General features: G+C 43.5%; 1 protein-coding gene across 4 annotated transcripts in view; it reads right to left on the bottom strand.

Moving 5' to 3' along the window:
- BANP (BTG3 associated nuclear protein) overlaps window positions 1–16312 on the bottom strand; it is a 927800-nt gene that overhangs the window by 56693 nt on the left and 854795 nt on the right. For all 4 annotated transcript variants that reach the window (XM_069217391.1, XM_069217392.1, XM_069217390.1 and 1 more), the window contains one exon: window positions 10732–10872. In XM_069217391.1, the coding sequence (XP_069073492.1) occupies window positions 10732–10872 (141 nt within the window). The remainder of the gene's footprint in view (window positions 1–10731; window positions 10873–16312) is intronic.

Below are 16312 nucleotides of genomic sequence, written 5' to 3'. Positions count from 1 at the left end.
GAAGAGAATCATAATGGCTAAAAAGAGGAACATGGAGCTGTGAGGGAGAAACAAATGAGCAAGTACCTCAGGGTGAGAGAGAGCAACACGAAGTGCGGAGGAGGTGTGAGGAGAGAAGTACACAAGGGAGACAGCTGGAAAACACATGGAGTGCTTAAACAGAAAGAAAATGAGGAGTGCCAGAAAAGTAAGCATTGAAAGAACACAAGTAATAAGGTCATGCTCCAGGGAAATTACAAATTCAAGAAAATGTGGTAAAGCCCACACAAGCTGAAAATAAAAGTAACAAAGGCAATCAATGATAAGCAATGGGTGAGCTCCAAGACCACTGTAAGTTGAAAACAGCTTGGGTAGTCTGGTAGGCGATATGTAATAAACATGATTGCTTTATGTATACAAGCCATGAATAATATTATGACATAAATAATTGCATGTGTGATGACTGAATGTTCATTTCAGATTTAAAGTAGTCCCTTGTGCATTGCAAGGTATCCAATCCATGGGAAGCAGAATGATACAACCCACCAACATCATGAGAGGAGATAATGGTACTCTTGAAGAGAAAAGCAGAAGCCCTCTGTATGTATATTTTAAGACTTAACAGAACATCTGCCAAGGAAATAAAGCAGTCTGTAGCTAGTCCGAAAAAAAAGAAACATACAAAAATATAAAATGTAAGAGAAGATAAGGGAATAGGGAGAAACGAGGTAAGTAATAAAAAAGGTGACAAAGTGTATATGAAAAAAATATATTATAGGGTTACCATTGAAGGGACAAATATTGGAAAGAATACGTGATAAAATGAGATAATAGAGATAATATAGGGATGCAAGGAAAACACACCCAAAGGAAAACATTACATTAAAAACAAGAACCTATACATTGGGAAGAGAACAAACCGAAGCAAAGAAAATAAAGTAAAAATATGGAAGCAAAAATTGAAAGGTAAGACAAATTCTAAGTAAAGCATACCAAATTTATCAGATATATTTATTCCGACGAAAAGGATGAATGGCCTAACAAATATTCTACATACTCACTCTCTGAATGAGTACCATTCAAATTAGCACTGAGGCATTTTGATGGAATATGCTCATGCTGTCAGAGCTGCACCTCACCTGTTATAGGTGAGTGTCTCTAGGTGGAGCTGTCCATTCACAAAGTCCGAAAGCCCTATATACGCACAAAGAGCCAACTTCCTAGACCACAAAAACAATACTATTTAAGCCTTAAGGAGGAAGGTGACAGGGGAGCTGCTTTTAATATGGCGCCTTTTGGGGGAGTTATATGGCACAGTCCTGTTCCCCCAAGAAAGTCCAATTATGGCGTCCATGAGCGGAGTCCTAATTCCCAAAGCTACCCGTCTTCTATTATGGCTGTCTGGACTGTCAAAGGCATTCAAAAGAGCAAAGAATACTAACTCGTTTCTCTAGACCAGTTATGATATTTGTCTTTGCTACCTTTTCTCTGACTCTACATTTGCTGTTCTGGCTTTCAGTGTACACCCACCTGTCTGGCATTCCTTCATACAGTATCCTCAAAGCTGGCATACATCAGTGGCTAACCACAAACTTAAGCCCATCACTACGCCGAACAACGTTCCGGGAAAAGGGCTCGGGAAATGAACGAAATGCTGCTACTAAACAGCAAGTAGAGAGAGACAGCGCAGAGGAGGGACACGCTGAAACAGGACATCAAAAGACCAGCCTGCTACCACAGGCGGTGAAAGGAAATGTACAGAAATACTCCGGAAACCAATCATTGGAAGCGGCATGCTGCTCTGCACTAAGGGTCGGTTCTTCCCAAGAAATCTCGGCCCTGTGTTTAGTGGGGGGTGTTACCCAGCACTTTGTTGCTGCATAGCAATTACACCGTATCACAACATCATGAAATACAACTTCCGATCATTTCATACGAGTGTGTTATTTACATTCTGTTCTTTTTTTCCACACTGCAAGGTAATATATATATATATATATATATATGTGAAGGTTGGACAGTGGTGGTGGACAAACATATCTCTGAGCTATACTTTTGTCTTAGCAAATCCAGAATCTATGGTGAAAAACAATGATGCGGTTTTGTGTTGTGAAAAATGTGTGCAATAAAAAGCTGGGGCACGCAATGAGTATGTGCAAGAGGTGTGCTTAAATTACATCATATCAGACATGATAAACGTACACACTTATAGGTAGGTTTCTCTGTCGCTTTGTAACATTTTGTTACCCACAGTTCCTAATCCATGAGTCCACCGACAAGAACGCTCCAAGACGCAGGGTCTGATTTAGCGTTTGGCGGATGGGGTTACTCCGTTACAAACGTGCCGGATATGCTGTCCGCCATATTAAAATCCCAATATATCCTATCGGAATCGTAATGTGGTGGACGGGAAATCCTACACATTTGTGACGGAGTAACCCATCTGCTAAACACTAACTCAGGTCCTCAGTCTTCAGCCTTTACTACTAAAGGAAGTCATTGTTTAAGTTTTCATGAAACCATCAGATGACTTTGCGTCCCTGTTAGACTCAATGACACTGGTTAATACGTTACACACCATGCAAGATGGTGACACTGAAATTAAACACTCCCTTGCTATCTCTGTGAGACTTTCATCAGCCTGGGAGCTCCAGGACACTATGGGAGTCATTATGACTTCAGCTTCCCGACAGGCAGGTTGCCGCTAGTGCGGCTGCCTCCCTGTGGACCCCATGAATTTCCCAGTGGGAAACGGCCTACAGCATTGTCTCCAGCACCCATCGCAATGTTCACTGTCTGCTGAACACTGCAATGGGGCTGGCCAGGGGGGTCCCAGCACTGCCCACGCAAAGTGCATGGGCAGTTTAAGGGCCCCCCTGGTGCACCCTGAAGCAGTCTCTGCAGCCATTTCATGGCGGTGCTACAGCTATGAAACCACTGGCGAAGAGGGGAGTCACAATACCCAGGGAAGCGCTGCTTGCAGTGCTGCCCTGGCAGAATAGGGCCGTCAGCACTGCCAGTCCATCCTGTGGCGGTTGAGTGGCGGTCCAACCGTGGCACTACTGCTGCAGTCATAATGCGGCTGTTGGACTGCCACACTGGCAGCGATTGAACCGCCACCGCGACCCTGGTGGTCTTAAGACTGCCAGGGTCATAATGAGGCCCTATATCTAAACATCCTCATGCAGCTGGAGTATCAATGGTTGCTGCAGGTCATGGCTGGCCAAGATCCTTACCAGTTTACCATTCTACCATTTGGACTGTCATCAGCACCAAAAGGATTTGTCCGCGTAAAGGACCTGGCAGTAGCATTGTTGCAAATGAGGATGTATGCTCTTTTTCCTAGTAGGAAGCCCAGCTAATCAATGCCCTTCGCTTGTAAAGAGTGAAACCAATGCTTATTAAGTCTGCAATACTTTTGTCTGGTTAACTAGTTACTTCTTCTTATACCACAGGACTAGCTGTTTAAGTGTTCCACTTGATTGGACGATCTCTCTGATGGCACTGTTTGACATGCAAGCAGCTTCATCACTTAAGTGGGGCAGAGTTTAATGGTGACTACCTCAGTGTTGCATCCTAAGCCCATACCGTTCTCAAGCCTCTGGCTAACTGCCTGGTGACCCACATGGGAGGCTCCAGTTCAGTATGACAATGCTTTGTTAGCTGAACCAGCAGTCATCACAGAAACCTAGGCATGGTGGCTCAATGAGAATAACCTGCTGGTGGAGTTCCTCTGAATGCTCTGATTCTGGTTTCACTGGGTATGGCCACCAACCATTGGGTTCTGAACTTCTCCCTTGGAAGCAAGTTCAGTCAAGAGAAGCAGTTCACAAACAAGTTGTTATAGCCTTTCCTAATGGAGGAAACGCACAACATACCAACTCCCCAGAACCGTTGCTGCTTACTATAACAATCACAGGAGGTACCCTTTGACCTAAGAAGTACAGGGCACGTAATGATTAGAGATAACAGAGGTCCTACCAGGTGTCATTAAGCATTAACACATTTTAAAGAAATCAGTGATTGTGTATTAATTCAATCAAAAAATCAACAAATGTACATAACATTTAATAGGTTCTAATAATAATACAATATATACAAAATCTATATAAAGAGCAACAACTGAGGATTACGTTAGCAACGTACAAAGGATCTACGTTAAACAGTATTATCGCTCTGTGAGAAAAAGTGATCATAAATTGCAGGTATGTGCAGTGAAAAAACAGCCTCGTAAGTCGATAAGTGACCAAGGCAGTGGATGGTAAAGTGGTAAAAAAAAGGCTAATACGTCAAGTGACTAATCTGAGTGTGTGCAAATATAAAGATGAAACATCTATTTAGTCAGAGCTCCTAGTTGACAATCATATTAAAAATATGTTTTTGCACCAACTCGTGTCAACAATGTTTCGACCCTTGAATGTAACTTGAAGGGTCATCCCCTGAATGAAAAATGTTTTCAAAGCTTATAGTAGATCCTAAGAGAGAAAATCGCTACATTTAAAAATTGGAATCAACCAAATTAGCACTTTAAATTGGAGAGGTTTCCTAGGAGGTTATAATTACCTATAACTGAAATGAAAGGGCATTGTTTTGAAAAAAAAAATATATATATATATATATATATATATATATATATATATATATATATATCACATATTTGAAAACTACTAGACAACTGAGAGTGGAACTAATTGAATTAGTTGGGTCAGCATGACGGGGGACTGATCACGATGAATTCAAAGGCAGTAAAACTGTTTCTTATGCAGTAGTGTGTAAACCTCGCCAGTTCCTTCAGGGGCATAGATAGTTTCCGTTCAGGTACCCAAAATAATTAAGACAGTCAAAGTGAATTAGAGGTCCACTGAAAAGAAAGATGCACTTTGTTAGGGTGTGGGAACGCCATGTACATACAGTCTCGCTGGTAGTAGCATCTGAATTAAAGGCATCAGGGCAACAGTACTTAATGCTCATGGTGAAGTCCGGCTCATGGGCTACAATGGAGGAATAAATCCCACTGACAGGGTGTCCACATTGGTATGTCAGTAATACAGAAATGGCGGTGCCAAGTGGGTCAGCAAAATAAAATAGAAAAAGGGGAACGTGGACTGAAAACAAATTGCAGAGTGGCCGTCATCTAGTGACGTGAGGCACAAAGTGAAACAATGCCGCATTCATATAAAAACTTATGTTACATACAGTTGAGAATAAATCAGTTGTAGCACACCTAATTAGCAATCAACATAATTTATAAAGATATAATTTGGATGCTATAATTAATATATATATAAAAAATGAATGTGTTATAAACAATATTTATCAAAGAAACACATTAATGGAAATGTAGCATATCTGTAAACAAAATTTTCGAGTTGTTACCAGTGCTCTGATGAAAGCAGAGAGAGTGGGGCACACAGGTATGTAGCCACATGCAACTACACTACACCCACAATTTCAGTGACACTTAATTAAATTCCTAGACCTAACTATTATAGTCTATGAAGACAAACTACAGAGTTTCCATCCCCATTGGCTTAGAGACAACCTCCTATATGGGAAGTTTCTAAGGATTCATAGAAATTGTAAATGGAGATCATGTGACAATTTTAGGAAGCCCGCTATCCTGACAATTAAATTAAAAGAAAGGAGCTATACTAAATATCTGGTATCCCGTGTCCTCAAATGGGCTTGGTACTGTCCAAGGGACACCTTGCTCACCTGTAGGCCTTGCAACAAAATGGATTAGATTGCTTGTGTTACTATAGTCAGTACGACTTCAAATAAGTTTGACCTAAAACACTGGAACAGCCTTAAAACTAGTGGATTAATCAACGAGGCCACTCTTTTCTCCTTTTGCAGAGGAAGGAATCTACATGACCACTTAGTGAGTGCTTTGTCTTGGAAAGTCATACATGCCATCTTGGCTTCTTTATTGGGCTTACCACCAACAGCTGGACATTACGTGTGTTGCAACTGTTTTGTATGTAGTCAAACTACGGACACTGGGACCTTTCAACGTGAAAATATTGTACACACTTTGACAGAATTCACAAATTGTAACTCTACAAACATAGTTTTCGCCATCAAATGTCCCTGTAATCACTGTTATATGGGACACGCTACACAACAAGCGAAGGACAGAATAATCCAACATAATAGCTGCCTCTGGCATCTGGTTCAGAATGTCCCCTTGGTTACACATTTCATAAATATGTCCCATTCAGAAACATTCATCACATGGCAAGTGATAAATAATATTAAACGTCTGCTTAGGGATTGCAATATGCAACAATTATTGAATAGATGTGTGTCCAAGTGGACCACAAAATGTTCTGCCACCACCATTGGTCTCTACTATTTGGATGCATGGAATTAATTATTTGAGGACACACATACCTGTATATGCTGTCCTCTGTACCCTCATTATATGTCCTACTACTGATTGCAGACATTTGTTGAGCACACATATACATTGGTTAACTGGTTAACAACTCGAAATACTGCATGTTCGGACGGAAATGTTTAATTTCCATTAGTGTGTTTCTTTGATTCACCACACATGGTCTCAACTACTGCAGCAAACGAAACTCCCACACAAGCAGTGTATCTCACCCTCTCTGCTGTTATCATATGTTCTACTGATTACAACTGATTATTGAGTTGATAGACAAATGCACTGGTTAATAACTCGAAAAATTGCATTTACGGATATACCAAATTTCCATTGAGTTATTTTTTTTTATTTTGCTTACTACATATACATTTTGTACATATGTTAATTAAAACCATCCAAATCACTTCTATGTAAATCATGCTAATTTCTAATTAGGGGCCACATGTACAAATCTTTTTTTAGAGGTTGCAAACGGTCCAATGTGCAGAATTGTGACGTTTACGACCACTAAAATGCTTTTTGGTAAGTATCAAGGCCAAATTGCGATTTGGTAACCTGTTACCAAATCGCAAATTGGCTTTGCGATTCGGTATTAGGAAGGGGCATGTCTAGGGCATTCCTTCCTACTACCAAATTGCAGTGGTATGTACGAATGTTTTGAAAATGAAATGCAGCCGCAAAACATTTGCAGTTTACCACCAAACCCATTCACAAGTTGAAAGATGTGACCAAAGGACCCCTTTTCCCTTTGTGAAGGTTTGTAAAAGCCCCAGGGACCACTGCCTACTGTTAAAAAATTGAAAAGAAAACTTTTCATTTTCTTTTTTAAATGCATTCCTTTTTCCTTTAAGGAAAACAGGCTGCACATTTTTTTTTTTAAAGCAACCACAGACGGTGGTCTGCTGAACCCAGAAGGCCACCATACCTGAGATTTTTGTGGTTCCCAATGGGTGGCAATGCGAGACCTACCACATGAATATTAATGAGGTAGGTATATTTGCCACCCACTGGGAATCGCAAATAAAACTCAAAAGAGTTTCATACATTTGAAATAGTTATTTCCTAATTTCGATTCGCAGGTAATCACAATTAGGAAACCGCTCTTTCAAACTATTGTACATGTGGCCCTAGGTGAGCTACAATGGATTTATTCTCAAATGCATGAAACAAAAGTTTTGGTTTATGTGGCACATTGTTTTTCTTGTACCTCACCAGCACAAGATAGCAGCCACTCTGCAAATACTTATCAGTTTGCTTTCCCCTTTTTCTATTTTTATTTTGGTGAATCTCTTGGTGGCTTTCTTTTAAACACCGCAATTTCCACATTACTGACATGTCTGTCAGCTGGACTGATCCCTTCATTGTAGCCCATGAGCTGGACTCAGCCGTGCTCAGTTAGTACAGTTGCTCTTAGTTCAACGACTGTACCGTTGTGTCTGTATGTACAAGATGTTGCCACACTCTAGCAATGTGCATCTTTACATGTGCTTTACAGTAGCTCCCTAATTCACTTGGCTTCTTCAATTATTTCGGATATCTGGGCAGAACTTAACTTCCCCCCAGAAGGAATTGGCAGGCTTTACACACTATCATCTATGAATTTATTTGGATCAGTCACCTCACGTGCTGACATAAATAAGTGGATTAATCAGTATACCACTCTCAATTGTATAACAATTTTAAAAAAAAATGCATTTATATATACCCTTATTTTTTCAGATCTAGGATTTCTTGCCCTTTGCTGATTCTTCCTCCCATAAGTCGCACGGTGTGCTACTTCACTATCACACTCATCACTTTTCTTGCTTTTTCAATATTTTTTGACAAATGCCCTTTCTACTTCCTTGCAGTGATACCACCCCGTATGAATTTCGGGTAACTATAACCTCCTAGGATAAAACTCACTAATTATTAAGAGCTGATTTGGTTTAACCCCGTTTTTAAATATACCCATTTTCTCTCTTAGGACCTATTGTAAACTCCAGAAACATTTTTGTCCTCATGATGGCCCTTCAAATTACATCAATCGGTCTGAACGCATCATTAATGGGTGCTAAGGCAGTTTATTAAAATTATGGTCAATTAGGAGCTGTAACTCATCTTTATATTGGCATGCTTGAGGTGGTACCCTTTTCTGACCACTTCGTCATCTACAGTCTTGGTCACTGATCACCTTACTGGATGTTTTATCACTGCGCCTGTTTGCACTGTGTAATCAATTTTTCTCACTGAGCACTACTATTGTTTGATGTAGATCCTTTGTACACATCTTACTTTTGAATTCTTGCTCATTAGAAATTTGTATATAAAGGATAATTGTACAGAATGTAGGTCTAAATAAACTGTTATGTACATTTGTTGATTGTTTGATTGGATTAATACATATCTTTAAAAGTTCGCTAATGCTTAATGCCACCTAGGAAGACCGCAGTTATCACTAATCACTTTGATGTTTAAGGCAGAAGCAAACTTGGTGTTCCAGACGACAACAAACCTTCCAAAGAGGCAGAATATATTTTCAGACTGGCTCAGCCAGGTCTCTAATCCTTGGTGTCATGATGGCTGCACCAGACCCTCAAGCTCCTTCAATTGGATCGTTAGCTAGCAAGGGAGGGTGCTCACTCATATTTTGTGCAAAGATTTCAGCTACTGGAGGAAACAGAAATGTTGCCTTTCCAATGCCCAAAAGGATATCTGTGCCTGCCCTTTCACTTCCTTGAACCAATGGATTCTTCATGACATGTGATCGTTTTGGTAGACTCTCCTAGCATTGTGATTAATCTTTCTCAGAAATATGACCGCTATCAGTGGCCTCATCTGTTACTGTTGGACCAGTGAACCTTCCTTTTCTGATCTCCGGCAATTACACCAGATAGCATGGGGCTGTAGAGAAACGGCAACTATAGCAAGGTAGCATTTTGTATTCAGGCATCCAGGCGGCTAATGAGAATCACTAACCATTAATGGTACTTGGCATAACTGTGTGACTGTTCAGGTTTGTATTCTGTATGTTAACGTAATGCATAAAGCAGCACTCTGTGTCTGTACTTTTCTCTATGTACTGATGAAGACGATGACTCTTGTAAAGTTCTCAATAAATAAGTATTCTTCATCATCAAAGCCCTATACTTCCCTCAATCTCTCACTCCTCAGAGGATGTTTTCCTGGTGTCTTCCCTTATGTTTCACACAAAACAGGAAGACGGAATTATCAATTATTGATAAAAAAATAAGACGGAGATTAAATAAGAAATATAGAGCTTGCTGGTGCCTAAAGACAAACATTGGCCAAAGCAATAGGTCTGCCCTTAGAAAGTCAGTGGTATGGTTATTTATTTATTTGGTTTCCCAAGTGTACACTGCCAAAATGAAAAGAAAAAGATAAAATACTACCACCTAAACACAGTGGCCACATGCTTGCAATATAAATTTTAAATAAAAATGAAATAATAATCCCATATAATTTTATTAGCAATGTAGAAGTGCTTCCTAGCAGATAGGTGACCTTAGAACTGGTATAAAACCTCATGTTAGTTTTAATGCACAGTACAGAAAAATATGATTTCTATTGTCACACACAAATTGTACTTCTGACTTTGAACTATTGTATGTAGGATAAAGAAAGGAAAAAAAATATTGGCAAAATAAATTACTATTCCTTCAGGTTGGCACAAGGTGAGCTTCGTTTTAAGTGATGTGCACATACGATCAGATGAACTGCTCACCATCATTCACAAAGCAATAGAGCAAAATGGCTCAAGTTAGCTAAACCACTGCCCCATTTTGTATACTGTGGTGGATAGAAACAAAAAGTGAATGACAGCTTAACAGACAAAAAGAGGAAGAGGGCTGAGCCAAAGCCCCTCTAAAAATATACATTTAACTTATCACTCCTCTTTGCAGTCTCCCAATTGGCCAGTGCAGGTCAAACATCACATCCGTTCCTTTCTGTGGAGCATGGACCAAGCACAGATTGATTTAAAGTTATCAGTGCTGCTGTGCAACATATCTTAAAATGACTGACAAAACCAACAGATCTTGCATAGGGTGAGACGTGTTGGTTTCGCAATTCTTCTTAAAGCTTTGTACTGGTCGAATTACATATTTTCTATTAATGCAAAGGTAACCAATTAATGTATCTAACACAAATAAAAAGGAAGGTTTTCTCTAGGCAGACAAATGGAAAACATTACAAAAGCAGAGGACTTTATTTTGACCAAAGGTCTGTCCCAGCCTGGGAAGTTTTGATACAAATTTCATATACAGAGCAGCTGAAGGGTTTTAAAAGGTGTTACCACTAAGAGACGTCTGAGACATACATCTGCCAGCAACTGGTCGTTATGAGGTTGTACTGTAGCCTACCTGAGATGGTACAGCGGAGTCAGACACTGGTGCTAATTGGACGTACTGAACCTGGATATCATTTCCTTGAAGAGCGGAGCCATCCAGGGCCCCTGTTAAAGGATCAGCAGCCACCGCTATCAACTGCGCCCCCTGTAGCACCTGCAATGGAACAAAACAGGAACATACGTTAATGAGTGCAGCTTCTCTTCTGCAGGTAAAGGCTCTGGAAAGACTGCCTTCATCAGAGATGCTGTACAAAACATCTGCACGGAAAGAAGAGATGAAGGAGCAAAATTAATCCCCAGTGATGTCATCAAAAGCCTCTGCAAGGGGGCCCAGATAGACTGTAAATGAGTTACGTTGACAATAGAAGATTTCAGGAAGTTCTCTACTCTAAGCAGTCCTGTCAGCAGTCTCTTTCTCTTAGTCATTACTGCATCTTAAAAGTATCTGTCCAAAACTTAATGTAGTCTAATCCATTCTAGTGTATTACCACTTAATAAATGTAATGATATATCGAGTAAACATATGGAGGAAGAAAGATACATTGTAATGTGCAACAGGAAATACCTATTGGTAAACAACTCCCCTAAATACACTTATTGGAAAGGTTTCCAATTATATTAAGCAGCACAAATAAGCTGTATGCAGGCACAATTCAAATGAGGATTACATGCTTTTTCGTTTTTCAATGAGTCCAGAAAAATGATCGGTATAAGGCTGGGACATTTACAAGTAAACCATCTTTACATGTGTTTTATCATAAAGGCAGTTATGGCATGTAGCCGTTGGATATCGGTAACCAAAAGGCATTCTCCTCCACACATTTGATCTGGCCAATACACTCAGATCTGAGCCTGCGGCTACATTCGCCGCATTTGTAAGTATGTGATGGTCACTAAACTGGGGACACTGGTACCTACAGAAGCATTACTGAGCCAAATGTGTGTGTAGGAAGATTTCAAATTTCAAAAAGAAATACGCTCAAGTAGCTTTTAATTTGACTAGAGTGGAACACTCCAGCCTAATTCATAAATCATAAGCAATGCAAAGCAGATTAAGAAGTGTGGTTACTTTACCTAACTATAACTGGCAAATTTCAGTGATTTGTAAGTTTTGTTTTGTAATCATAACTGTGCCTGAACTTTGTGTTTTTCATTGTACTGCCATGGCTTTTTAAATGTAGTACAGTGTTTTTTTCATTTATTGCTGAGTGATCCTCACATCAGTGAGTAAAGTCTTCACTTAATGAAGAATTAATAATTCGTGTTATTCTGCAGCCCTTGATCAATAGTCTTTGCAAGTCACACCATCGGTATGCAGTAATACTTTGACCACACACAGTGGCACTGAGTTTGGCAACGTTACACATAAACCTCTTCAGTGAATGTCTCACACAGAGGTAAAAATATGCTAAACCTGCACGAGATAGCCTATTTTGGGCGAGGTCTGGCCTAGAGACAGCCGGTTCCGCCACCTCGATTTTCCAAAATGTTCAGAATTAAAACGCACACAACCTCCCACCCGCCAGGTTAAAGAGAAGTCACGGTTAGCTTTGGTAATAGGACTTTATGGTACTCCCTTAATGAAAAAGCGTGTTGCAAGACACAAACTGAGAGACTGAGAACCACGAAGAAAAGAGTGAAAAGACCAGAGGAGAGTGGGGAAGCAAAAAATGTACAAATGAGCAGAAGAATCATAAAGGGAACAAGATGTACCATCAATAACAAAACACTTTTTTTTTTTAATCAATGTTAAGATAAATCTATGTACAAGCACGATCATTTCCTGCTTAAAAAGGTATGCACAGGAAGACAAACATGCACCTTCTACAAATAAAAATACTGACACCCAAAAATCGTTTATGTTTACTTTTGATTTTTTTAAAATCTGATTATCATCTGAGAGCTCGTATTGACATACAAAAGAAAACGAAAAAAGCCAGAGTTTCATGGACCAGCTCACTTTTCCCAAAGCCAGTAGAGTGACAACTGAGGCCGCAAACCCTACATTCGGCATTTTGGACAAGAAATCAGAGGTATGATTGGTGCGTGGAGCTATTTCGATTACAGAGAGGCAATGAAACCTATGTTGGAGGCAGCATTGAAAGGTATCTACACAGAACTGGTCTAATGAACCACAGACTGATACAGGCACCTCAGGCTTCATAATACTGAAATTTAGGAGTCTACCTGGGAGCAGGGTGTCCTAATAGCAAACAGTTTCGATAAAAGGCCACCCAATTCGGTGTTGTGATGACATTTGACTGTGAAAAGAAGTAGACTGGGCTCCATGGAGTTAAGCCTTTTTTAAATGATTTGCAACGTTCAGAAAACAGAACATATTAAATGTTTCTAAGGGCAAACATAGTTTAGTAGAGTATGGATCAAACTCTCTTCTCATTTCATGATAGCAAAACAAGAATAGAAAAGTCTGACGCGCAGGAATGAGTCTCTTGCAATGATCCAATAAGAATGAGTGAGTCTTGGTGTGGACTGGATAGAATGTTCAAATCATACCGTTTACGTAAACAATCTAGATAGGACAGTTTTTATCTGTATGCTCATAATGAGCTGGAATGAATATATATTCATACTTAAAACACAAGCCCTGCAGTGCAATTCAGTATTAGGTGGAGTTAAGCGGACGTGCTGTCTGGAGGCTGACTGTTTTGTGACTTATTTTCAATACAGAAGCCAAACGTTTTAAATCAGTGTTCAGGAGCTTTAGGCATATGGAATAAGCAGTAAATAGTTTAAGTAAATTTGCAAGGCCTAGGGCCCGACTTGGACAGGTTCACAATACCAGGTTACCATTAGCATTATACTGGAGGAGCCAAAATGGCGGCCGGGAAGGACGCCTAGTAAGCGTGCTCCGTCCTAGACCTGCCACAAACATCCTGTAGGGCGCCCCCCGGAACTCCATCGGCGCCACGGTGGGTGCGATCTGCCTCCGTTAGGTCAGCGCGGTCCGGAGGAGCCGCAACCCGGCGAAATTGGTGCGGAGTTGCCGGGGCCTGCCTCGTGGCTGAGAGACGGCACATGGGGCTCCTGGAATGGCGGCACCCAGCAGTCCTGATCGCGTCCCCCTGCGGAGCCCGTGAGCCGAACCGCCGTGAAACTGCTCGCGCTGGTGCGCGCTCGGAGCAGTCGGCGTGCAGGAAAGCGAGGTGAGCCCTTTCTCTCACCCCCCCCCGGTCGGAACCCTACTGTGTCGACAGAGGATCCGAAGCGGTACACGGCGCACCCGTGGTGTGGAGCGGCGCCGGAAAACCGACCCCGGGCTGGGGCACTGCGACGGAACGAGCAGCGCACTGCTGGGAGCTGACTCAGCCGCCGGGCCCACAGGGAAGGAGATGGGCCTGCATCGGATCAGACTACGACGCCGGATTGGAGAACGACGCGGCCCCCGGCTTGGAGCGAGGACCTTTGTACGCAGTGTCGACAGCCGCGAAACGCCGATGTAGGGAGGGGGGCTCGTCTGGGGGGCCTGGCTCCCTGCTGCAGGTTGGGGCGAGCAGCGGGGGTTCCCTTCCCCCCCAATCGGCTCCGCCGAGGCGCTGCCTCTCGGGAGCCCAAGTGGCGGCACACCTCGCCCAGGACTGTGCCCCCCCCCCAGACTGCGGCGCATATCTCACGGAGCACTACACAGTGGCCCCACCGCAGCAGGACAATGAGCGCAGGGGCGGGCCCGGGCCACGGGTGAGGGGAGGCCGCGGCTCGGGCCGGCTGGCATCGCCACGGGGCAGAAACTATCGGCTGCATTTCATCTTTGGACTTTGCCCAGTAGAAATGGGTGCGGATGTGAGCTCGCCTGGGGGTCAGCTCCCTACCTCCCCTCTTGACTTGATTTGCTTCCCCCTCTCTCTGCTCCTTGTCGCTCCCCCCCCCCCCATCGAGTAACTGCGGCCCGTCTTCACTGTTGCCCCAGGGGGATTGGCCCATCAGCATAGCAGGCTCAGGATCCCAATCCTACAAAGAACACGCTATACGAATCCAGGGCAACTCAACGCTGGGCCTGCCCGTAGAACTGGCAGCCCCCGCATTAGCCCGTGAACAAGCAGGCACAAGAACTGGTCAGTCAAAAGCTAGGAATAAGCCCCGCTTAAGCTCCACTAGCCAACGTGGAGTCCGGAGAGCAAGGGAGCAATCACTGTGACAAGGTCGTACGGCAAAGGGGAAACTTGCGGTGAGGACAAAGCCAAGCTGTACGCCGCTGCATCCCGTAAGACACCTCTCAGGCTGGCATAATGGCTGGCAGGCTTAAATCAACCAAGAACCAAGATCGGAACACCCATGGCGTGGCACCCAGCGACCAGCAGACAAACCCGACTCTACAAACACTAGAAAGCACACTTATGACACACTTCGCACAATTTGAGAAAGTACTGCAGGCGATTATGGACACTAAGGCCCTCATTACGAGCCTGGCTGTCTGTGACCGCCAGGCTCGCGGTTGGCGGGAGCACCGCCGACAGCCCGGCGGTGCCCCGCAGGGCATTCTGACCGCGGCGCTTTGGCCGCGGTCAGTGCAGGAAAACCGGCGGTCTCCCGCCGGTTTTCCGCTGCCCGTTGGAATCCTCCAAGGCGGCGCAGCTTGCTGCGCCGCCGAGGGGATTCCGACCCCCCCTACCGCCATCCAGTTCCCGGCGGTCCGCCCGCCGGGAACCGGATGGCGGTAGGGGGGGTCGCGGGGCCCCTGGTGGCCCCTGCAGTGCCCATGCCACTGGCATGGGCACTGCAGGGGCCCCCGTAAGAGGGCCCCTAAATGTATTTCACTGTCTGCTGTGCAGACAGTGAAATACGCGACGGGTGCAACTGCACCCGTCGCACAGCTTCCACTCCGCCGGCTCGATTCCGAGCCGGCTTCATCGTGGAAGCCTCTTTCCCGCTGGGCTGGCGGGCGGCCTGAAGGCGGCCGCCCGCCAGCCCAGCGGGAATGTCAGAATTACCGCCGCGGTCTTTCGACCGCGGAACGGTAACCTGACGGCGGGACTTTGGCGGGCGGCCTCCGCCGCCCGCCAAGGTCAGAATGAGGGCCTAAATCCTCTCTGGAAAACAGAATAGACGCTGACTCCCAAGACCTGAATTTACTCCGAGTGGATCACCGTAAATTGTCGGAAAGAGTGAAAACGGCAGAAGAGAGGTTATCTGAACTGGCCCCCATGGCCCAGGATAATCAAAAACAAATTCAGCACCTGGATGCGGAGGTGAAGGCGCTCCGGAGGAGGTCGGAGGAAGCGGAGAGTAGATCGCGCCGTAATAACGTTCGCTTTCTGGGGTTCCCTGAAAATATGCGGCAACCAAACTCAGAAATATTCCTGGAACAATGGCTAATCAAGGAAGTACTAAATGGGGCTCCATCCAAGTTCTTCTCTGTGGAAAGGGTGCACAGAATTCCAGGCAGACCTCCGGCCCAAGGTCAGCCACCCAGGCCACTGATTGCTAGATTTTTAAATTACAGGGATCGAGATGCAATTTTGCAACAATTCCACAATAAAGGCCCATACAATTATGAGGACTCAATCATTAATGCATATCCAGACTTCACACAGGAGGTGCAAAATCAACGTAACTCTTGTGTTAAAATCAAGCAGCGC

The sequence above is a fragment of the Pleurodeles waltl genome, chromosome 12 (genome assembly GCF_031143425.1).
Source record: "Pleurodeles waltl isolate 20211129_DDA chromosome 12, aPleWal1.hap1.20221129, whole genome shotgun sequence".
Taxonomy (NCBI): domain Eukaryota; kingdom Metazoa; phylum Chordata; class Amphibia; order Caudata; family Salamandridae; genus Pleurodeles; species Pleurodeles waltl.
The sequence above is the reverse complement of the archived record's forward strand: the minus strand, read 5'-3'. Positions and strand labels throughout refer to the sequence as shown.